The sequence below is a fragment of the Tachypleus tridentatus genome, chromosome 11, assembly GCF_004210375.1.
Source record: "Tachypleus tridentatus isolate NWPU-2018 chromosome 11, ASM421037v1, whole genome shotgun sequence".
NCBI classification, from domain to species: Eukaryota; Metazoa; Arthropoda; class Merostomata; order Xiphosura; family Limulidae; genus Tachypleus; species Tachypleus tridentatus.
This window is the reverse complement of record NC_134835.1, coordinates 28,093,119-28,118,881: the sequence shown is the minus strand read 5'-3', so window position 1 is coordinate 28,118,881 and position 25,763 is coordinate 28,093,119. Positions and strand designations below refer to the sequence as shown.

The window sequence follows — 25,763 nt, the reverse complement described above, 5'->3', positions numbered from 1 at the left end:
ATTTGAGAAACTAATGGTTGAAAAGATGAAGACCCTTCTGAAATAAACGTTTCAGAACTTCAGTTCGTTTTTAAAAATATCTTAACGAACTCTGAACAGACGATAGTCTTTCTTCTAGTAGCATGCAAGGCTCAGTCACTTCATTCCCTTTATAAAAACCAAAAATAAACACTGATTGATGACTATAGCTAAAAGATTAGTCCAGGAAATAAACACGTGTTGACAACCATGCTTAAGAATTAAATACTTTGAGGCTGAAAAATCCTGTAATAAGATGGTTTCGACTGCATAGAGGCGATTATACAAGCGTGTGAAAACTGGATCTGTCCTAACATATCCACGATAGGATTACGTACGGTTGGTGACAGTGTTGACGTCAGCTGATCAAAGAAGTAGGTGGTTATTAGCGAAACTTTAATACCAACGACCTCTGGTATAATACATAATTAACAGTTCGAGTTAGACTTCTTAACAACTTTAGGTTATAGGACACGGGGCAACCAGCCGATTTTACAGGCGCCTGCCAGACCAGTTCTCTTTTCTGTATCACTACAAGCCTGTTGGAAGCGCCCACCCGGCGCACGTGACTTGTTGTCAGTTATGCATCTTGATTCTAAATAATCGAGCCCTTTGTAGTTTAAAGATTTTGCCACAAAGACAAAAAATATTTAAAACAAAGAGGCCAGTGAATAATACAACCAGTTCATAAAGATAGCCAGATGAAACTGACGGGTGTCGCCGGCTGATGGGGCGTGTGCACCGTCTCACTCTCGTTGCATATTCATATAAAGGAAATACAAAAGGGTTAACGCAATATAAAGCCAAGCTTGCCTTGCTAATAACTAAGTTAACAGTCTAACGGGTCTTGCTAGGACTGAAAGTGTGGAAATACCAAGTTCAAGTGAACAAACCACATAACATGTTCAAGACAGTTCACCGTTCTGACTTGAGGTGCCTCTCGATAAAACGTATAACAAAACAAACTACCCCAATAGCGGTTGTCGCCTCCCTCTGAATTTTTTCGCTCACCAATTCATTATTTGCCCTTTCGATTTGCCCTTGATAATTTAAACGTGAAGGAATCTTCAACACGACCCCCTCAAAGTGCACAGCTAATGGTCTGTTTTCTACTGAAAGCTACGAGATTGATTTTATGTTAACCAAATAAGCAGGACGAAGTAGTCCTAAATATTAAGTTGTCTACATCTGTGAGAATTCTCCAAGAATTACTATCATAAAGATAACAGGCCTCGCATCAACAGTAATAGCACAGAATAAGCCGTATGAATAGTTTCTTTAACAAACGTTAAAATTATGTACAAGAAATTTTTGACATGTGACTCCAAATGCAAGTAAAAATAATAATTTTATCTGATCGAATCTTTTTATATGAATGTGTAAGAAATGTATGCAGAAGAAAAACGCTATTAGGCCTATGGGACAGTTTTGGAATAAATTAATAATTGAAGTACCATGCGAATATTTATATTTTAACCAAATAAAGAGCTAAAATCCATTGAGTATCATGAAGTATCTGTACTTTATGTCACAAATGTTATATATATATCATTATTATTTGTCCTGACCCACTCAGTGGCACAGTGGCTTGTCTGCAAACTTACACCCCTCCAAATAGGTTTTTGATACCCGTGATGGGCAGAATACAGACAGCCCATTATGTAGCTTTGTACTTAACTACGTCCATCATACTAAAAATCAATAATTATTCTCGCACTATTATATATGTATTTGTGACGCACGGTTAAGATGTTATAAAAACCAAGTATGTTTCTATTGTTCTTTTTTTTGTCGCACAGCATGGCCAGGTGGGTCAAGGTGTTCGACTCATAATCCGAGGGTCGCGGGTTCTAATCCCCGTCGCACCAAACATGCTGGCTCTTTTAGCCGTGGGGAGTTATAATTCCTCAATCAATCCCACTAATCGTTGGTAAAAGAGTAGCCCAAGAGTTGGCACTGGGTGGCGATGACTAATTGCCTTCCCTCTAGTCTTACACTGCTAAATTAGGGGCGTAAATAGTCCTCGTGTAGCTTTGCGTGAAACTAAACAAAAAACGAAAACTTTTTTGTCTCACACGCTGTTTGTTTTGTTTTACAAACCCCTAGAAGAATAATATAACCCTATAATTTTCACAATCCCTATTGGGTTTTTAAACAGATGTTTATATACCAAGTCACTTTGGGTCCATTAACACAGGAGTCGCGAAAAATGTAAACAAGAAAAACAATCCTTTTTCAATATAATACACTAGATGTGATCTCATCTCAAACAGAGAGCAGGTCACTCATTTTGGAATTGAAATGATTGGGTACAACATGATAGTGGACTAGAGGTAGGTGTACAAATATCATGTGATAAGATATTAATTATTATAGATTAGCGTGTATTATTTATTATGGATACTATTATATGATCACTTGAATAAAAGGCAAACGTTTTTGTATACATTTCACATCATAGGTTGGAATCCGAACCACTATGTGTGATTCCTCCAACAGGAATTCCACACTTGGGTAATCTGTGAGCGTTTAACATATAAATCACTTGAGATTTGGCATGCTATAACATTATATAAAGTTACTTCTGAATGGTTAGAATAGACACACAATTGAACATATATATATAAAGCTGTTAAAGATTACTTATTCTTCCCTACCTAGGCAGGCGTGTCAGTTCTCGCTCGATGCTTCAAAGTATCACTAAATACGTGCTTTGTTGAATGTGATGGTATAGGCCTAATAAACAACCATAACAACAATTTGGTACTGAGATTTTCATAAGTTGGATGTCTATAGGAGGTCGTTTACGTGAACTTGGTCGTTGTGCCGACACACGCTGACTGAGTCGAAGATTTATTATAGACCGCGGTGGTAGAAAGATTTACAGCGTATCAGTGTAAATGTATCCCTTCGCAAGTCATAACCTTGGCAAGTAAAATATAAATCAATTTGTAAACATAAAAGCGACAAAGCATTTAAACGATAGGTCTGGCTGTTTAGCATGTTGACAGATCACGTCACCGAACTCTAAAAAAGCCATAATTTACCAACGTCTGCTATCGCTGACGTCGTCCATTAAGGCCGCCCAAGCAGCCACTAGGGCGTAGCTGGCGAGCAGTCGATGACTGGCTTTGAACGAGTCAGAGAAAGCACAGACATTAGGCAAGATGAGGCAGATACAAAAAGTATAACATATTATGTTAGCTGTTGTGTTTATTAAAGTAGCGACAGTGCTTTAGTAGAGCACGAGACTCAGTATTTGTTTAAATACAATAAAAAGCGAGATTGTGAAAGTTGAGACCAATTAATCTCAGACTGGTAACTGTGTATCCACTGTCATCACCTTCACAACACTATGTAACACAAATTTTGCTCCTGGATAGTATGTGTTATTTCTTATTTGCTCGTGTTGTAAAAGTTCAGAAAATGACCATTATTCCCTTCAAATTTTGCTTTTGTGACCTGGATAATTAAATTTAGAAATTAACCTATTTTCTATGTAAAAACGGGCAAATTTGCACATTTTCATTTACATAAGGTCTGAATAAAACAACATATGAATCAAGATTTACATGTATTTACACTAAAGTTGTACTAAATGTTTAGAAGTGAGTAGTTTTTCGAGATTTGCGACTGTAATGTAAATCACTTACACGTATCAGCCCCAAAATATAGTCTCCTATCATGTTTTCGTTATACACTCCCAGATCAGAAAGGCAAAGTTTGAAGAGAAAAATAGGTCTTTTCCATTTACTTTAGGCATAAGCAATTGGGAAATAACACTTTCTGTCCAAGAACAAGAAAAAGTAAAAATTTTGTTACATAGTGTAATTTGTCATACTGCGATAATGGCTGCGTGATACATAATACTGAGTTTCTTATTAACCATGTACAGTGTTTGTAAGGACAAATGACATTAAAATGTTCCAATATATATATATATATGATGTGCATACTTTTATAACTTTATAAAGAATTATCTCCTGAAGCCTGATAACATATATACTCGAGAAATAATGTACGAATAATATACTGAACACTTCTGTAAATTATTGGTTAACGCAAACTATAGATACAATCGCTTTATAATGAACTTCATTCTTCTAAGTTGCTGTATTATAAACAGAACTAAGGCCATATCTAAATTACATGTTTACATACTCAGTGAGGGTATAGTGTATGCAGCACTCGAAAGTCACTGATGTGCATCACGAACTGTCTCAGTGATCTTGTAAAAGTCTGAGAATGAATTTCAGATGAATTGTCTAATTCTTCTAACAAGTCAATCTATCACGTGACTCCACTGACTGTACACATCCTGGTAAGAGCCACGTTCAATAGCATTCTTCAATAATCCGATATGATATAAATATTGTTCCAAGCTCAATGTAAAATTGTATAACTGGATGAAGCTTACATCCGACCCATTAATATACTCACTTCCACAAACACAGTGAGGAATCTGACCCATTAATATACTCACTTCCACAAACACAGTGAGGAATCCGACCCATTAATATACAAACTTCCACAAACACAATGAGGAATCCGACCCATTAATATACTCACTTCTACAAACACAGTGAGGAATCCGACCCATTAATATACTCACTTCCACAAACACAGTGAGGAATCCGACCCATTAATATACCCACTTCCACAAACACAGTGAGGAATCCGACCCATTAATATACTCACTTCCACAAACACAGTGAGGAATCCGACCCATTAATATACAAACTTTCACAAACACAATGAGAAATCTGACCCATTAATATACAAACTTTGACAAACACAGTGAGGAATCTGACCCATTAATATACTCACTTCCACAAACACAATGAGAAATCTGACCCATTAATATACAAACTTTCACAAACACAATGAGGAATCTGACCCATTAATATACTCACTTCCACAAACACAATGAGAAATCTGACCCATTAATATACAAACTTTCACAAACACAATGAGGAATCTGACCCATTAATATACTCACTTCCACAAACACAATGAGAAATCTGACCCATTAATATACAAACTTTCAGAAACACAATAAGGAATATGACCCACTAATATACCCACTTCAACAAACACAATGAGGAATCCGACCCATTAATATACTCACTTCTACAAACACAGTGAGGTATCTGACCCATTAATATACTCACTTCCACAAACACAATGAGGAATCCGACCCATTAATATACTCACTTCCACAAACACAGTGAGGAATCCGACCCATTAATATACTCACTTCCACAAACACAATGAGGAATCCGACCCATTAATATACTCACTTCCACAAACACAGTGAGGAATCCGACCCATTAATATACCCACTTCCACAAACACAGTGAGGAATCCGACCCATTAATATACTCACTTCCACAAACACAGTGAGGAATCCGACCCATTAATATACAAACTTTCACAAACACAATGAGAAATCTGACCCATTAATATACAAACTTTGACAAACACAGTGAGGAATCTGACCCATTAATATACTCACTTCCACAAACACAATGAGAAATCTGACCCATTAATATACAAACTTTCACAAACACAATGAGAAATCTGACCCATTAATGTACAAACTTTCACAAACACAATGAGAAATCTGACCCATTAATGTACAAACTTTCACAAACACAATGAGAAATCTGACCCATTAATGTACAAACTTTCACAAACACAATGAGGAATCTGACCCATTAATATACAAACTTTTACAAACACAATGAGGAATCTGACCCATTAATATACCCACTTCAACAAACACAGTGAGGAATCTGACCCATTAGTATACAAACTTTCACAAACACAATGAGGAATCTGACCCACTAATATACAAACTTTCAGAAACACAATAAGGAATATGACCCACTAATATACCCACTTCCACAAACACAATGAAGACTCTGATACATTAATATACCAGCTTTCACAAACACAACGAGAAATCTGACTGACTAATACAACTACCTGAAAAAACACAATCAGACTATAAAAATAACTTAATTAACTGACAAACGTTGACACTAAAGTTAATGAAACATTATAGCTAAGTAATAAACTAATAAACTAACACGCTAATTGTCAAACTTCAATTCGAACCATATTTTTCACAGCATTTACTTGTATGATCCAGTGTACTTCATTAAGTGGAGCATTATGACAAAATACAGAAGTTATAGGAACGTGTGAGGACAAGGAAATCTATGGAAATGACAAATGTTGATGTCTAAGTTTGTAGTAAGTAAATGTTCATCTTAGAAAGCGGAAATCCTCAATCATTCAGTATGTCAGAACACAAACTGTCTACTGGTGACCAGTCCCGTGCATGTCAACACTAAACACGTACTACAAAGGAGATCCGGATTTTTTTTTTTTTTTGCACTTTTATTTTTGAATGTGAAGACAGTTTGTGCCCGTTTATTCTACAGTGCTAACCTCTCTAGGAGTTAATACACGTTGGAACGTTGGTATAGGAGATGCATTCATTCATTAATCAGTTACTTTCCATGTCCTGTCACTTAGGATAATGTAAGACTGACTGAACGGTAAACACACATACACACACGTGATTTTCTACAAAGGAAGCGTAAAAGCCATTAGGACCTGAATAAAGACCAATTGGGAAATATGTTTAACCACTCAACGTTAACCATTCTCTTTATATTTCCCATCATTAGAGTCTTTAATGGGGTCCAATGGCATTTACGGCGACCTCTGGTAGCGTACTCATCCGTCAACCCTTAACGATTTAGTCCTACCTGCTACTGCCTCGGCATGATGGGGGTGGCTTCGTACAGTGAAGTGTTTCTGTTTGGATATTGGCCTGGAATCACACATCCATGGATAGATTTTTTTCTCAACCTGCGGAAGTCTACTGACTTGATTAACAAACTGTTGAGGATGCTGCAAGCAATAGCTGCCGTCGGTCGTTTGGAGAATGTCGCTGTACGATGTAGACAGTTGTGGTGGTGGTGGTGACGGAGTCGTCGAACAGAACCCACCTTGCTGTACGATGTTCATACCAATCTGTTGTTGGTGGTCGTGGTACAAATGGTGCCCGTACTGCACGTTTTCGTTCGAGTACGGTGAGTCATAAAACCGCTGTTGTGATTGCTCTAACGTTTCGGAGACGTAACCACCAAAACCGTTTGTCATGGACGCTGGTTGATTGTAAAGCCCCATACAGTTGGATGTTTCATGTGGATCGTAGAATGTTTTCTGCATTGTGGGACACTTAGTCAATTTTATGACATTCTGACAGCACTCTGTCATCGTGACGGGCTACAAGCGGCTCTTGTCATGTGATCAAGCATCGTCCAATGAAGTGGCCACGCCGTCAGAGCTTCGACCTATGTGACAGTGCGGGAAATAGAAGAGTGAAACATGTGGTCAAAGTTAACCTACAACATACTACACACACCCTGTCACCAATTATTGACCAAAGCATACAAGCGAAGAATCCTAGAATGTCCCAGAGGGAAAGTCTATGGCTGTGTCGTCTATTGCTCTGCGGGAAAATTACCTGTCTGGCTGGAAACGACAAGACAACCCCTGTGGGAAAACAAAGGACAAACACACCGCTTTACCTTAATTACCCGATCATGACCTTTTCCCTTCTAGCCGCTGACCCAGTATTACCAGCCGGAAACCTGAAGAAACCGAGAGAAAGGATTAACAAATAGGAAAACTCCAAGTTCGGTAACATTATAATGGGTATATATGTATGTTTCTCTTTTTTTTTTGTCTCCATGTTTTTATAACCACTACAAAAACCATATTATTCATTACAAGTTAAGATATACTTCTTGTGCCCATCCAAGCTTGTAAAGAGCTATAAATTTGAAACTCGTGGCGGCGTAGAGCATGTGACGAATGAGAAACGAAAAACACTGAAGAAACGTCTGGGCAGTTGGTTTTACTGTTAAACGATAGCGCGGTTACCAGAACGTAACAATCCGTATGTCGTTACGTGATCTTTATCCTGGTTGGAGCGGCAAACTGGTTTGCTGTGTCTGTTAATCCGGTTCTTGTGCATATGTATCAAGTATTACTACGTAAATATGTGTAGGATATTTCAACTCGAGGTAGACATATCTACGTCGTTTCGTTCGGGTTACGATACCTTTTAAAGCAACGTCCTTACTTTGTTTAATAGTAAAGTCATTTAGGCTTGGAAAGAATCGTCCAGTGTTCATATCAGGCTTGATTTATAATTCAGAGAACTTTGATTTACTACAGCAAATAACAAGTAGTGCTTAACAGAGTATCGAAGGTAACATTCCTTCGTAATATACAGATAACCGTAACTTAGCCAAGTGAAGCGTGCGGAGACATAACGAGCTAAGGCGGCAATAGATGCGAGAGATCAGACCGTATAGTAAGGAGACGTATAATGTGTATATTACATCCAAACAAAAACGGTCCACGTGTTTGATCCCAAATGTTTCAGTAATCAAAACAGAACAGCGAACTGAATAACAGGGTGGAATCGACACACCAACATCTGTTCTTCGCTCACACTTTTTCCGCGTTTCGGGTGTTTAATTTTCGCCCACCCTCCGTTTTATGTGTTTATGATGAACTGTGGTGTGGCTTGACATTTCCCTTAAAAACACACACATACAAAACAGCTTTTATATTGTTTCCGAGCTCAAACTTAACGTGTGAAAACGTAACTTATTGCAAAAATATTGTGAATAGAGGTGGCCCTGTTACAAATATAACTAATCACAGCTCCTGGATGGATGGATACTGAGGGATTGATATAGTGATAGAGTCATCACAAATATATATATGTTAACTGTTTATTCTTCGGTGTACTGGCCAGTTGTTAGACATATTGTATACTATTCACCGACAGAGCAGTTCTGTCGTTTCAACTGCAGACCAGCAAGAAGGCCGGGCTTATGAATCCTTCTGCCCTTTTACAGGCGGACTTTGTGGCCAAAGCCCATCAATCACGTGCACTGTATGTTTATGGCAGAACAAAAAGCTCGTGATAGCCATGCCTGGATGTTTAAGCTCTTTCATTCGACTACCTCAGCCTGAAACCACTCTAAGCATCTTCGCATGTCGTTGTTAAGTGTTTCGGTTTCTATCGAAATAGTTAACTAGGGTGCTTTGTGCAGAATGACAGACGAGGCTTTGTTCGTTGATACCAAAACAACTCTAGTACTATATCTTATTCTGTTAAACCCGTAACAATGCTAATAATAGCCAATAGGTTTCGCTGTTCATGACTTAGATGAAACCGTTCGATTTTGTTTAAAAGAAAGTCTACAAGTGTTATAATTACAGCGGGAATGTACTGATAACCGCTTATAATTAATCAATTTTATGATAACCACTTATAATTAATTAATTCTATGATAATCACTAATGTCTTTATTATCATCACTGGTGTTACGGAAAACATTCACGTGTGAGGGACAAGATCATATTCATGTACAAATTAAGGCTATACCGTTACTGTCCTCATCACCAACATATTGATATACAAATTAAAACTATACCGTTACTGTCCTCATCACCAACATATTGATATACAAATTAAAACTATACCGTTACTGTCCTCATCACCAACATATTGATATACAAATTAAAACTATACCGTTACTGTCCTCATCACCAACATATTGATATACAAATTAAGGCTATACCGTTACTGTCCTCATCACCAACATATTGATATACAAATTAAGGCTATACCGTTACTGTCCTCATCACCAACATATTGATATACAAATTAAGGCTATACCGTTACTGTCCTCATCACAAACATATTGATATACAAATTAAGGCTATACCGTTACTGTCCTCATCACCAACATATTGATATACAAATTAAAACTATACCGTTACTGTCCTCATCACCAACATATTGATATACAAATTAAGGCTATACCGTTACTGTCCTCATCACCAACATATTGATATACAAATTAAGGCTATACCGTTACTGTCCTCATCACAAACATATTGATATACAAATTAAGGCTATACCGTAACTGTCCTCATCACAAACATATTGATATACAAATTAAGGCTATACCGTTACTGTCCTCATCACAAACATATTGATATACAAATTAAGGCTATACCGTTACTGTCCTCATCACCAACATATTGATATACAAATTAAGGCTATACCGTTACTGTCCTCATCACCAACATATTGATATACAAATTAAGGCTATACCGTTACTGTCCTCATCACCAACATATTGATATACAAATTAAGGCTATACCGTTACTGTCCTCATCACCAACATATTGATATACAAATTAAGGCTATACCGTTACTGTCCTCATCACCAAACATATTGATATACAAATTAAGGCTATACCGTTACTGTCCTCATCACAAACATATTGATATACAAATTAAAACTATACCGTTACTGTCCTCATCACCAACATATTGATATACAAATTAAAACTATACCGTTACTGTCCTCATCACAAACATATTGATATACAAATTAAAACTATACCGTTACTGTCCTCATTACCAACATATTGATTTACAAATTAAGACCATACCGTTACTGTCCTTATTACCAGGATATCAAATAAATGTATTTGCTCATCATGTTTTACATACATCTTTCTTGAACCTTTATATCAGTGTATTAATTAATTACCATAAGACGCTATAAAATATGATCTAATACAAAAACTTGGGAGCACAAAATATAACCATGTTAGTAATAAAACATGGTACTACTGCTACTTTTTCATAACCTGAGTGACTTACACGTTTGATTGTGTATCTGTCTGTCTTTGTGACACACTTTTGTATGAATTAGCTTTCTTCTTTCTAATGTGATGCAAATTCAGAACCTTCAACTATAAATAGCCAGGATGATTAAACATCAGGCAAGATGCAACAAGAAGGGGTTTTGCATCTTTATATATGCAGTGGTAAGTAGAGTTTAACAGCGCATGCCCAGTCTAAGTTAACAATAATTCTAATGTGTTTATATCCAGTGACGTGGAGGAACAAAACTAACATTCTTAAGTTCATTCTGATAAATAATATGAACACGCAATTTATGTAAATAAAAAAATCGTATAATTTTAATCTTGTAAGACATACATAATTTCCTTTTATACGATGACATGTTACACAGTTACAAAGTAAAAAACAAATGTGTTTTTTATAGGAGGATTAATTTCTGTACGTTTTACAGGTTTCTACTTTCATCGGCAACTGCGCAGAACAGTAGCAGCAGTTCTAAAGATCACAACCATGTGATAAGTCGATGACTTTGAAGATAATCCAAACAATACAAAAGAAGTTATAATTTATAAGGTAGGTGAGTTACATAAATAAAACAATACTTCGTACTTTAAAGTAAATGGAACTTAAACGTAAATAATACACGTATATAATTAATAACCCAAAACTTTTTAACAAGGTTTTCTAAGTTCAAGGTGACGAATTAAAAGCCGTATACATGAAGATATCTGTTTTTTTTTTATGTGGTCGCTCATACAAATAAGACGTATTTCTAAGATGACAATTCATGTGTTCTGATGTGTGTGTGGCTGTGCTACTTTATAGCTCTGAAATTGACTTTACGTTTGACACTTGTTACATGTGACGACTATGGCTGACCAGAATATTTAGAATCATTGTACTACACCTTTAAGGAAAAAATACCAAAATGTTAAATATAACTGATTAAAGAAATGCTTGAAATAACTTGTTTGTCCGCCGCTACCCATTTAATCTTTTCTCACGATAGAAGACTCTGTACTGCAGGCGGAGCTGATGTGTCATTTGCCCCCAACTGTTTTGATAATATACCATGGACGGCGGTGAAACCTGAAATAGACGAATAGTAGATGCAGAGCCACACATGTCAGCCCTCTTGTGGATTTTTAGCTCCAACAGTGATGGTGTTAATTCATCTATATTAATGAAAAGTGTACCCATGGCGGCAACCAACTAAACATGGCGGGTAGAAGACTTACATACATTGTGACCCCGTGACCTTACCTCCTCCAGCTAGTCACAAGCGTGTCCTTAGTATTTCTTACAGTGCAGGGCGCATTTAACGTATCGTTTAACCTTAACGATGCCATCAAACTATGTCTTATATTAATCACAGGTTCTCAAAAAATTCGAGAAATAGAACAATACGAAATTTCGAAAAATCGAAATCAAATATTATTGACACTAAATGTTTCAATGATATCCAGAAATCCCTTATTTGTAATTTTAAAACGACGGTTTGAAACTTGTCGAAAAGTTAAATTTCAGACATAAATACGACAGAGTTATAATATATTCGAGAGTGGTTTATTCTAAACTTAATAGGTTATGACACTGTCTAGTGCAATGAAAGTGTAGATAGTTATATTATCCGTGTCTGCTGTAAACAAGTTATGTTATATTTACAGTAATATATCTCTAAGCGGGGCCCTCCCGCTAGTACAGCGATAAGTCTACGGATTTACAACACTAAAATCAGGGGTTCGATTCCCCTCGGTGGGATTCAGAAGATAGCCCGATGTGGCTTTGCTATAAGACAACAATTTCTAAGCGGAGAACAGTAAACACATTGTTTTATGAATATATTCTCTACAAACAAGGTGCTATTTAAACACTGTATTTTTAACCAAAATCACAATTTTGTAAGTTAGAAGTGAAAATGTTAATAAAAGTATTAATGCTACCTCTCGCTACTTGGATACAGCGTCCTCTGTGTTTACAAATTACGAAAGTGACAATTTTATATTTTATTCAGTAATGGCAGTAAAATAATTTATCTTAATCAATAAAACAGAAGACCTATTATTTATTCTAAGTAAATAAGTTCAAAGTTTCGAATTAATTGCGATTATGGGGAAAAAAATAAACGTACGTTTTATAACGTAAATTAAAAGCGTTATTAAACATGTGTATGTGTGAGCACTATTGTCGCAGAAGTTCGTTGTTCCTAGGAATAAGTTTATGTGTTTAAATATAACGAATTAAAACTAGACATTGGTAAGGCAATATTACTTAATTTTCGGACATTCTAAATTCGCTTTCTCTTCAGTGGCACAGTACAGATAGCCCACTGTGTAGCTTAGCGCTTGAGAACAACCAGATATAAGACTTATTAACAGCACAGATAGCCCACTGTGGAGCTTAGCGCTTGAGAACAACTACATATAAGACTTACTAACAGCACAGATAGCCCACTGTGGAACTTAGCGCTTGATTACAACTATTATATATAAGACTTACTAATTATCAGACAGACAGACTAAAATTTCCGCTTATGTTTAGTTATTTAAACTAAGCTACATACTCTTTTCTTTCGCTGAGATTTGACCACTCTGGGTTTTCTACTTTAAAAGTGACCTCACGTGCGAAAGAAACGACTTATGTGAAGGTTTTGATTTTAGTTACTCGCTGAAAAGTCTTCATTAAAAAAAATTCAGTCTAAGCATATGCGCTCCGTAGCTTCAAATTCATAACTTTATAAATCACTTCCTGACCAAGCCGTAGATAGGAGTCACAACAGTGTTATTTATAAAAGGTCAATCACGTCAGCTCTTTCACATGAAATCTGATAAGTTCTTGGAAAGCAACTCTTGTACTAGGTCAACTGCACTACTAATTTTTATTTTTTTTTTTCATATAGTTTAAAAGTATTTTCAAATCAAAGTACATTTGTCTCTATAACGTTAGACAGCATGTTTACAGAACAAACGAAAAAGAAAGTTACGTAGCACGTGCTCATTAGTTTTTCTGTATTGACAAAAGAACCCATTGGAAAACCCATTACTGATGATTTTTAATGTACCAAGTATTGACATATATATATATATAAATCTTTACATATCTTAAACGCGTCTGTAAAATAAAATTCATTTTGTAATTAGCATAAAAACGTCGTGATTATATAGATAAAACTCTTGTAAAACTAATTACATACTTAGTTGAAACTGGTTGTGATTAGTTATACTTAATGAGACCAATTATCACGAATAATCTAAACGATGAAAACTGTGTAAATATTTATTATCATTCCTGTTTTAAAGTTTCTCTAGAAAGAACAAAACTACATACTCACAAAGAAACCAATATATTTAAATAATTTATCTTCTACAAGAACAGTTACGGGTAATTTTCTGTTTACTTGGAAGATAAAAAGTAGGCGTAACATACAAGAATAGTTTTCTCGTTTTGTCAGTGAAGAAAGATAGAACAGAAATTATAAAAAAAAAATCTCTTGTCAATTTAGATGATAAAATTCTTCCAGAGGATCTACCTATAGGAGGCTTAGTTCTGTTTCACAAGTATATATGTACATTTTTTTCGGGATATTTCTTCGAAGAAAACAAAACTTTGTGCATGAAACAAGGCTTAGCTATCGAAATAATATGGTTTCACAGCAGTACAGATGATTATAGTGAGAGTCTATAACACGTGACGCCCTCTCGTCAGGGATGAATTTTAATATTGTTTAATGTAAGAAACTCCAATGTTTTATTTTACGGGTGAAAACAAAAGAGGTTCTAAAAAACTGTATTCGAGCCAAGTTCAAAAGGGGTTCAAGTTCATAACGGATATTTGGCGTTTGGTATTCTTATAACTTGTGGAAACATTTTTAAAAGTTACATTTTTTGGGTTCAGAAGGCTTTGGTGCTGTTATTCGTTTTTTCCCAGGTATAGGTTTTATTTTGCTTTTGTGATCATATGTCTGTAAATAAAAGATGACCCGGCATGGCCAGGTGGGTTAAGGCGTTCGACTCGTAATCTGAGGGTCGCGGGTTCGCATCCCGGTCGCGCCAAACATGCTCGCCCTTTCAGCCGTAGAGGTGTTATTATATTACGTCAATCCCACTATTTGTTGCTAAAAGAGTAGCCCAAAAGTTGGCGGTGGGTGGTGACGATTAGCTGCCTTCCGTCTAGTCTTACATCCCTAAATTAGGGACAGCTAGCGCAGATAGCCCTTGTGTAGCTTTGCGCGAAATTCAAAACAAACCAAACTATGACGTAATAACGATGAACTGATTGGACAATGTTCGTTTTATCAGTATAATAATGTTAAACGTTTTAAGGTACAGCTACAAACATCTCCAAAATACAACGTACATTTAGGGTCAACATGTTGAACAAATAGTTATTTGTACAGAATGTAGATAAATTAGTAATTCACATTTAAGGAAATGTCTTGAGACAATACTTTCAGTCGTATTAAACATATAACTGTCATGATTATTTCCTTTGCTTTATAATTTTTTAGGCCATTTTAATCTTCGAACGGTGTTAACTTTCAGATTTGCAATTGTATGTATGGTAAAAATAGTTTTCCAGTTTTATGTAAAGAGAAAAACCATAATACTTCCTCCTTTCCCTTTGGCAAATGTCATCAAATACGCACGAGATTGTTTTCGCAAATTGAGGTGCTTTAAATGTTACATCAAAGAGATTATTGCAGGTAAACTATCTCGTGATCGGAAAAGGAAATCTGGTGCTCTTAGAGGCGGAAGATGTTTCGACGTTCAACCCTAAGCTCCGCCTCTTAAATACAGTCTCGACTTAAAGGTCAAAACGTTGCTTCTAAGCGTAAGATTGTCTTAACTGAAGGAAGCAGACAGTTATACCCAGAAAAAAAAAAAAAAAGGTACCAGTTTCGTGGATGGTGTAAGAAAGAAGGCGACGACCTCCCATGAGTTTGTTGGTAAGCCTAATTGCAGACAGATGTTAGAAAAACACGTTTCCCGTATCTTAAACTTCACACCCACGGGAGGGATTACTCTTACTAAAAATGTTTATTACACGCTGATTCACGTGATATAAGAAAACTTTATTTTCAACGGCACAACACCAACTACACGATTTTCTTCTTTCTAACAAACGATAATTATTTTGAGATCATATCGAGATTTATGGCGAGGTATGAGCTTATGGTGGTTAAGGGACTGCCAGTGTCTTAGTTTTCTGTGAAATTGAATTTTTCTTACGATGAATAGATTTATATTTCACACAAATTGCTTATAGAGTGAACAACAGGACAACATACTAAAGACAATAAATGCAAATTTTGATTAGGTAACAATTTAGGCTTCATCATAGTGAACTCAGTTCGATCCAGGGACATAATATGTTTTTATTATTATTATTTTTAAATACTACTTACGAATACTTGCATGTTTTATTTTCAGTTAGCGTGAAAATATTTTATTCATGTGGTTAAGAAGAAGTCCTAAAAATTTGACTTAACCAAGGACAGAATCTTAAGAATAAATATATCGTATAAATTATTGTGTTACCGATACATGTGTGAGTGCAATCACATTGTACCTGTGATATAAATAAATATTTTAATTTAATGAAAATACCACCCTGCAGTTTTTTTGGTCAGTTTGTTACATTTTCAAATCATATCTTAAACTGATACCATATAAATAATTTTGTAAGTGCATTGTCTTTAATAAACTCTTTGTTTATAACTTCAGGTATAAGACGTTTAAAAAAACCAATAAAAACAATGAGGACAAACCGGATATCACTTTATGTACTAACGCCACCTTGACATAAACGACATAAATAATGTGCTTAAAAGTATTCAATTAAAGAAAGAACTGAAAATACTAAAAAAAGAGTTCTGGAGAAAAGTTTTATACATTACATACAATAAGTACTCTATCGAGACCTCTCAGGGGCTCAGCGGGAAGTCTGAAGACTTTTTACCGTAAAAATCGTGTTTCGATTCCTGTGGTGGGCATATCAGAGATTAACAGTTCTATTGATTTGTGTTTAAATATAAACATAGAAAAATCAAAACTCTACTGAGAGTTTCTTCTTCCATCTGTAAAATATTCAATTTTATGCATTAAACATCTGGCCATGTCGGGCTGTAAATAACAAACGCCATAATTTTATGTTGGTGAAGTTTATGATGACCTTCGTAATCGGAGGGTTGCGGGTTCGAATCCCCGTCATACCAAACTTACTCGCCCTTTCAGCCGTGGAGGCATTATAATGTGCCTGTCAATCCCACTATTCGTTGGTAAAAGAGTAGCCCAAGAGTTGGCGGCGGGTGGTGACGACTAGCTGCCTTCCCTCTAGTCTTACACTGCTAAATTCGGGACGGCTAGAGCAGATAGCCCTAGTGTAGCTTTGCGCGAAATTCAAAAACAAAGAAAGAAACAAGTTTATGATATTCAACAATAAAGCATGACAGAGTTGTTAAAATAAAAAGACGAGAATCATTCTTTAATCTGTATACGGGCATTAAGAACAAAACAAAAACTCATTTAGATAAGTATACACAAAATGACGTAACCGTGAAAGGTTCCTATCCATAAGTACAACAATCACGTGCTTCTGTCTCCTATATAGACAGAGGGGCTATTTGTAGCTTATATCAATAAATTGCTTTGTATTGAATTTCTGCGATAGGTACTTTGAATGAACCTTTTCAGTACAACGTGCTATATATATCGCGTGCTGCTCTTTCACACAACACATAAATTTTAAGAGGGTGACAACTACGTTTCGCGTTATAGAAGGTGGACGCATATTTGATATTGTGCTACACTATAATAATGGTTTAAGACAGATGACAGAACTGTACCAAAATCATTTTATAGACTGAAACCTTATTGAATTTCATAATACTCGTGTGTTCTTCCATGTAGATAGGTCTGTATGGAAGACAGCAGGAATATTTCAACAAAAACCATATGTTACACAGGGAAGAAAATCTCAGTGGTCTGTAAGAACGTCGCTAAGTGAGCATTTATATCATTAATTTACTTAAAGGAAGCTGACGCAGGTAAAGTACCTACTATAAGCCTTAGAAAGGGAACATTCAAATCATCAGGTCACCAGTAGAAGAAAGACATCATTTAAGGTTTGTTTGTGTAAAACACTTTAGAATCAACAGAACCATTATGTGAAGTTACGTAAGATAAACTCATTTTTAAAGGTAAAAACGGTTATAGAATTACTTATTTTAGTTTTGCTGGATGAAACTCATTAGAGACCCTCTGGTAAGTAAGCGGTAAGTCCTAAGACTTACTCATAACACTAAGATTTGTATGAAAAGCACAGATAGTCCAATCTATTGTGTCGTTTTGCGCTTACCAACAGTCAAAGAATGTAACATGTTACTACACGAGTATATATAGTTCAGTTATAGCACAAGATAGAGTCAGTAAACTCGCTAGAAGGAGCCGCCAACAAGTTGATGTTGAAATAGTGGAACGAAGTCAGTGAAAGTTGGTTTCAGAATTTGTGCGCAAAAGGCTATTTGAGTGAATTGACCCCTAATTTCGAACTGATAAACTAGATGTGGGCAACCAGTCAACATACCCATCACCAACTTTTAGGCTACTCATGACTGACCAAATACAGTGATTTAGGTTTCACTCTTTTTATGTTTTTTTTTTTAGCGCACTCGTGGACCCAAAGTACGTGGTGTATTTATATAGCAACGAGCCGCGAACCATGAAATTTGCGGTTTCATAGATCAAATAAGCTAATCACTAGGTCACACTGGCTCAGCACGAGAAAAAAACAATGAAGCGAAGTGTGTTCAAATAGTTAGAAATATTCACTCCTCTTCCAGGAACGTATCACAAGCTGGACAGTAACAACGAAAAATGTCAGCACAATGTTTAGTTCTTGTGAACTTCAGGGACCTTAAACAAAACCTAAAAAACCCTAAGTCGAGAATTTCAGTTTTCAATGTAACAGTTCTGAAATCACTTGGATATAGACATACTGCTTATTTCTACTTTGTAAAAAGCCTGATAACTTTTAATAAGTTTGTCCAAAAGAAAAGCAAAACATCATTTTCACTCCTTACAGTAAAAAACAAACAAACAAACTTCCCCCATTTTAACGAAAACTCATATTAATTAAAACAACGGTTAAGTTCATTTCACAAAATATATATATTTAGCCATATAATTCCGATTATTTACAACTAGTAAAAAGTATTTAGTGTTATGGTTAGGTAGAGAGGTGGAAACTCAACCAACAAACTATCTCCATAGTACAAGAGAAAAAATAAATCAGTGCTTTCAATTGTACTACGTTTACATCCTGTAGTGAGGTTTAAGAAACTCTCTACCCAGCCTATGTATCACCTGATAAACGAGGTGCTTGGAGCCTTGGGGCTCGAGCGTGAAGGAATGTCTGATCTTTGGCTAATTAACCAGAGGAGCGGAAGTTCTTCCCACATCTTCCGACTTTCTGGAGGTAAAAAAATAGAAGTTGTAATCTGCTAAGGGTGTGAAAACTTATGGCATTCAAAAAGTAACTAAAGCACGTTTTGTAAAATATCACGTTTCTACATTCTCACGAAAAGTTGTTGCCTTGGAGATACTCTTTGATGCAACATTCACGCATTTCTTATCTACGTGGATTTTACCTTAAGAAGTCAAATATGACGCTAAGGCTCTAGCAAAGATGGATGGAAAAACACACACACATCACGCTAATAATTATAAAAAGTTTAACAGAAACTACAGGGTAGAAACAGATCATGCTAGTAAAAACATATAGGTGACGGATAGATAAATTAAAAAAAAGTTTTAGGTTTGTTATTATCAAACTGTGTGTCTAGAGGGTTAAGGTTCTGTGTACTGATCAACCAAAACACGTGGTATCTAGTATTTGTATACTGATTGAGAAAAGCACGTGGTATCTAGTATATGTATATTGATTAAACACAGCACGTGGTATCTAATATATGTATACTGACTGATTGAACAGAACATATGGTTTCTAACATATGTATACTGATTGAACAAAACGTGGTATCTAACATATGTATATTGATTGAACAGGACACATGCTATGTAACATATGTATATTGATTGAAGAAAACACGTGGTATCTAACACATGTATACTGATTGAGCAAAACACATGGTATCTAACTGACTGATATACTGGTATACCGACTGATTGAATAGAACTTTATCTTCATACGTAAACCTTCTGATGTTAGGAATATAAAGCCAACAACGCCTCTCACATCTTGCTGTGTGTCAGATCTGACTGAAAAATCAAACGGACCTGTCATAGAAGTTAAGTTGGCTGTAGATGAGCGAGTGATTGTAATTATTAACAAATTCCATCCACACATTTTAGCAAAGTAAAATATTAATACTACGTTAATACCCTAAGGTGAAAGCGCTTAGAGAGAACAAACCGTAGAAACACAAATTACGAGTTGATACATAATTTTAAGTTTATATAGCGCTATAGGATATTCCTAGAATTTTGTTTTCAACAGAAGCTTGGCTCCAGATAGATGGCATGTTTTCAGCTATGATTAGTATTATCAGTTCTAGGGCCAAAGCCCAGAGTAACTCACTTTTCTTGAAGGCGCCATCTGTCGTCGGTTCTAAGTTGAGACGATGAGGGGGGACAAGTCAACAAGTCTTGTTCGAGACGATTACAGAAGAAAAAAATGAAGGGTAAAAAATCAGCGACTTGTCAAGAGCCAGAGTCAAGCTTTACAGAAATCTGGAGAGATTACCAGCACTTGTGATAACCATGGAGCGTTATCGTCAAAGTACGTTAGACACTATCTACTTCCCCGGATGTTTTTTATCTATTACCCACAGTTACTGCTTTATTGGCACTGTCCACAAAACCCTTCGTAAACAACTCAAACAGCCATATCCTCGTTAAAATCATCTTTACTGTCAGCAAAAACTGTTAAATGTTGCCAATTGATCGATGGTATCAGACGTACGTTTCATATTAGTTTCAAACAAAATATTCCAACATTTACGAAATAACCCCTAAGAGATAAATTTTGCTAAAACAACAGACTTGGTTTACTAAATATTACAGTTGTATAAGTATAATAGGCGTCTTATAGAAAACATATAGAACTATAGACGGGGAGGGTCACCGCTCCCAATCATTGTAATCATAACACTGTGTAACACATTTTGTTCCTGAATAGTATGTGTTATTTCTTATTATAATAATTGCTTATATTGTAAAAGTTCAGAAAATGGCCATTATTCCCTTCAAACTTTGCTTTTGTGACCTGGATAAAGAAATTTAGAAATTAACCTATTTTCTATGTAAAAACGGGCAAATTTGCACATTTTCATTTACATAAGGTCTGAATAAAACAATATATGAATTAAGGTTTACATGTATTTATACCAAAGTTGTACAAAAATGTTTAGAAGTGAGTAGTTTTTAGAGATTTGTGACTGTAATGTAAATCACTTTCACGTATCAGCCCCCAGTATAGTCTCCCATCATGTTTTCGTTATACGCTCCCAGGTCACAAAAACAAAGTTTGAAGAGAAAAAATAGGTCTTTTCCATTTACTTTAGGCATAAGCAATTGGGAAATAACACTTTCTGTCCAGGAACAAGAAAAAGTAAAAATTTTGTTACATAGTGTTATTAATTTTTGTATTATTAAGCTATTATAACAATTAGAAAGGAAGCCGCTGAAATCAAATGAATAATAAAAACACAACGATTCACACTTCAACACCTGAAAGTATAAAAAGGCGTCAAATGATTTCACCTAAATACACTGAACATTTTAAACACGGCTTTATTAACTTCTCTAACTGTATAAATAAATATGAATCGTTGCATTCTAATTAATTGATTTTAAACATTATACAAGAACCCATCATTCGTACTCAATCCCAACACACGAATCTGTTAACACCACTAGATTAGAGCAAGACAACATAACACGATTTGTAATTATACACGACTTCGAATTCCAAATTCAAACTAATTAGAGTTATATATACAGATAGCGATAACCAACACCTTTCGTGGGAACGCAGTTATTAGTGTTTAGAAGCAAAAACATATTTGTTATCAGATACTTTCTCTATCGATATTTGTACGCGAAACTAGTAATGTACACTTCTTGTTGACGACTCTGCTATTTTTTAAAGCTGTGTAAGCTTTATTTATCCGTCCGTTATAGGGTTAGCTTGTTTGGCAACATAATCATTTTTTTTCTCTAAAAATAGTTTCTAAAATATTAATTAGTCGACAAGTAATACATTCCGCGAGATTGTTTTCGTTTGTGTTTTTTTAGTTTCGCGCAAAGCTATTCGAGGGCTATCTGCGCTAGCCGTCCCGAATTAGCACCACCCACCGCCAACTCTTGGGTTACTCTTTTCCTAACGAATAATGGTATTGACCGTCACATTATAATGTCCCAACGGCTGAAAGGGTGAGCATGTTTGGTGCAACGGGGATTCGAAACCGAGATCCTCATATTACGAGTCGAACGCTTTAACCCACGTAGCCATGCCGGGCCCATTCCGCGACATATGAAAATCCGATTAAGATGTAGAAAAATCATTAAAAATTATTTCATATACTAATATGCTGGCTCTTTTTATCGTTTCACTTTATAATTACACCCCTCAGCGGTAAATCTGAAGATTTATAACGCTAAATATTGGATTTCGATACTCGCAATGAGCATAGCACTGACTGTCCATTGTGTAACTTAATTGCAAATGGTAAAGAAAGTGCTTATACTAATAACCTATATGAATACCTGAACAGAATAAACTGTTAATACGTTTCGCTTTTCACACAGCTTTATCGTTCGGACGTGACACAGATATATCCGTATTTAAACTTCTATACGTAACACGTACATAGACATAATTGTTTGTTTGTTTTGAATTTTCGCACAAAGCTACTCGAGGGCTATCTGTGCTAGCCGTCCCTAATTTAGCAGTGTAAGACTAGAGGGAAGGCAGCTAGTCATCACCACCCACCGCCAACTCTTGGACTACTCTTTTACCAACGAAAAGTGGGATTGACCGTCGAAACATTATAACGCCCCCACGGCTGGGAGGGCGAGCATGTTTAGCGCGACTCGGATGCGAACCCGCGACCCTCAGATTACGAGCGCATGCCTTAACGCGCTCGGCCATGCCGGGCCACATAGACATAAATTAATGTGATAAATATGTTTTTACATGAAATCAAACGCACAGCGAGCTACTTAACTTACGTGACCATCTATTAAACAAAATACACCCAAATACCATCCGCACGTATTGATACACTTTCTACACAAGTTTATATCGTAAGAGATACGTATCTTATCACTAGTATAGCTTACTAACGGGTTTCTTGTGTTAACATAAGTTTAGAGATGGAAAGATATTTAGGGTGTGTTCCTGGCTAAGGTTTTTTGTTTTTTTTTGCATGTTGTCATGAGAATTAAACGTTTTTGTCTATTTCATTGATTACCCAGACTTACGAGTTTGATATAGATGGCGCAGGCTACCTCATTTAAAATAATAATAAAAAAGTTTCTAATTACGCACAAAGCTATACAATGGGCTCTGTCCACCACGGGTATCGAAACCCGGCTTTTAATATTAAGTCCGCTATGCCACCGGTTTATTTCTTTTAATAACATATTTAAAAAGTAATTCTGTTTGCGTGTGCAGGATACACGGTATGGCCAAGTTGTTAAGGCACTCGACTCGTAATCTGGGGGTCGCAGGTTCGAATCTCCTTCACACTAAACAAGCTCGCTCTTTCAGCCGTGGGGTGTTATAATTTAACGGTCCATCCCACTATTCGTTGGTAAGAGAGTAACCCAAGAGTTAGCGATGGGTGGTGATGACTAGCTGCTTTCCCTCTAGTCTTACATTGCTAAATTAGTGATGGCTAGCGCAGATAGCTCTCTTGTAGCTTTGCCAGAAATTCAAAACAAACAAACCAACTTTCGGTGTTGGAAAACTCGGAAGAACAAACTAAGTTTCTTAACCATTTAAAGTAAAAAAATCTAGTCAGATGATCTTTGTTTTATAACGTACTGTGTGGTAATATTCATTTATTAAAAACTAAACCTTTTTGAAAATTTTGGTTCGCCCTGAGTTTAGAGAAATGAGCTCATTGTAAAGAGTTGTTGTTTTATTCGAGCTTTCTATTAAGATAGCAAAGAAGTACAACATTTTTAATAGAAGAAATGCATATAATTTATGCTGTATATTGGCTGATTATTCATGAATAAATTATTATTATTATGTTAAGTTTATTAATCTCACTTTGCTAACTCGGACTGAAGGTGTAGAATAGAGAAAAACACACCTCAAAGTAACATCAGAAACTCTATACCCAAAATAATTCTATTCAGCGCCAAACTTTCATAAATTAATGAGACCCACCCCATTTATAATTTTATTTTTGTTTACGATTTTGAAGCGATCACATTTTCCACAGTGCTATCCAATGAAAGAAACCAAGCTCGGAAGTCCTTGTTCCCTCCCATCGTGGTATTCACAGGGTCTAAAGCCCATTGTCTGTCGCGGTTAGGCTAGATGAGTCAGTCTTTGAAAAGAACCATTAATTTTCGTTCTCTTTACTGGTCTTGATAGTAGGCGGCCAAAGGGGTTAGCTCTTCGTTACTCGTACCAAAGGAACTGTTTGTTTTTTTTCTTATGTGTTCCTTCTAGACAACAATGCTGGATGGATGGAATGCCGTCTAAACCAAGGTGGAGAGTGGAGACCCGTGGAAATGACGACTCAACAAAAGATATAATTTTGGTTCCTAGGGAGTCTCAGCGAGAGAATAGGACGATGACAAAAAATCGCAGGAGGTGTGGAAACCTTATCTATAATCACTGACGATACCAGCGTCAGAGAAAAGAAAGATTTTGATAAAATAAACTCTTTACGTTGTACCAGAATCTTTGTACTCTGAACGTTTCGGGTATTTCATTACATAATAAAGTTATCGGTGAAGCTGAAAAGTGGATAACGTTACGAGCGTTAATTATAATATCTGATCATTTTTCGTTATACAAAAACATCACGACTCGATTAGGTGAGTTGCAAATTTCTAACGCAACTTCCGATAATTGCACCTAAACTTGCAATGCAAATACATGCAGAATATCTTAATATCAATGTGAGAGTAGGCTCAACTTCAAACGAGAAACATCTGCTTTCTCATCAATGTTTCAGTGTATCTACACGCTCTTACAAATATCTTTACGTATTATTGACGTTTCGTTTTCCAATTTACAAATAAATGCAAATACGATCAGTTACCAATTGTATATTTATTGAGCAATGATTGCAAGAAGGGTTCAACACTGAAGCTAGATGACTGGAGAAGGCGATACTGTGTGCGTGTGTCTACAGGAGAGCTTGTTGAGATAAACTGATATTGTTACTCGCAATACCCGCTCAGTTAACCGTATTGTAACGCGGAGAAGCGATGCTACGTCATTCTAAAGTTCACTCAAGCAAACGGGAATTTTGACCTGATGAACATTTTCTTTCGCCATTCACGTTGTTCCGTTGTGTACAGAACTTAATTTTCCATCTCATATCACCGCAGAAATTTAGATCAACGGCTAACAACATTGTTTTTCGTTCATACGGGGAGGAGGAGGGGGGGGCTGGCGAGAATATTCTTAGTGCATCTGAGGGGCACATTTTCAACATGGCGTCTGAAATTCTACCGGTCGTTTCGCGTATACACACACACGTACTTTCTCTGCCAGACCAGTCAAGTCGCTTACAGCAGATGTAAAGCATGCAAAGAAACCAATGTAAACCAAGAACGTTCAGGTGGGCTGTTTCTTCACTTGGTCTCGTATCATGTCCACGAGACCAATGACTGTCATTCCGTGTAGGTTAGGTTACAGAGTTTCCATAAACCCAGAAAGACGGCTGGACACGTAGCCCTCCATAAATTTGTAAGTTAAACTACAAATCAAACGT

At 36.1% G+C, this 25,763-nt stretch overlaps 1 protein-coding gene and 1 long non-coding RNA gene across 6 annotated transcripts in view; one reads left to right on the top strand and one right to left on the bottom strand.

The window, feature by feature from the left end:
- LOC143231829 (uncharacterized) overlaps nt 1-13,280 on the top strand; it is a 42,351-nt gene extending 29,071 nt beyond the window's left edge. The window contains exons 1-3 of one of the 4 annotated variants that reach the window (XR_013017229.1): nt 7,387-7,737; nt 11,232-11,353; nt 11,790-13,280. This is a non-coding gene — a long non-coding RNA (uncharacterized LOC143231829). Of the gene's footprint in view, nt 1-7,386; nt 7,738-11,231; nt 11,354-11,789 lie in introns of those variants that run through there. The other 3 variants (XR_013017228.1, XR_013017227.1, XR_013017226.1) reach the window with 3 other exon arrangements.
- LOC143231819 (uncharacterized) overlaps nt 1-25,763 on the bottom strand; it is a 38,322-nt gene that overhangs the window by 6,309 nt on the left and 6,250 nt on the right. For both annotated transcript variants that reach the window (XM_076466479.1, XM_076466478.1), the window contains exon 2: nt 6,798-7,388. In XM_076466479.1, the coding sequence (XP_076322594.1) occupies nt 6,798-7,311 (514 nt within the window). In that variant the 5' untranslated portion in view covers nt 7,312-7,388. The remainder of the gene's footprint in view (nt 1-6,797; nt 7,389-25,763) is intronic.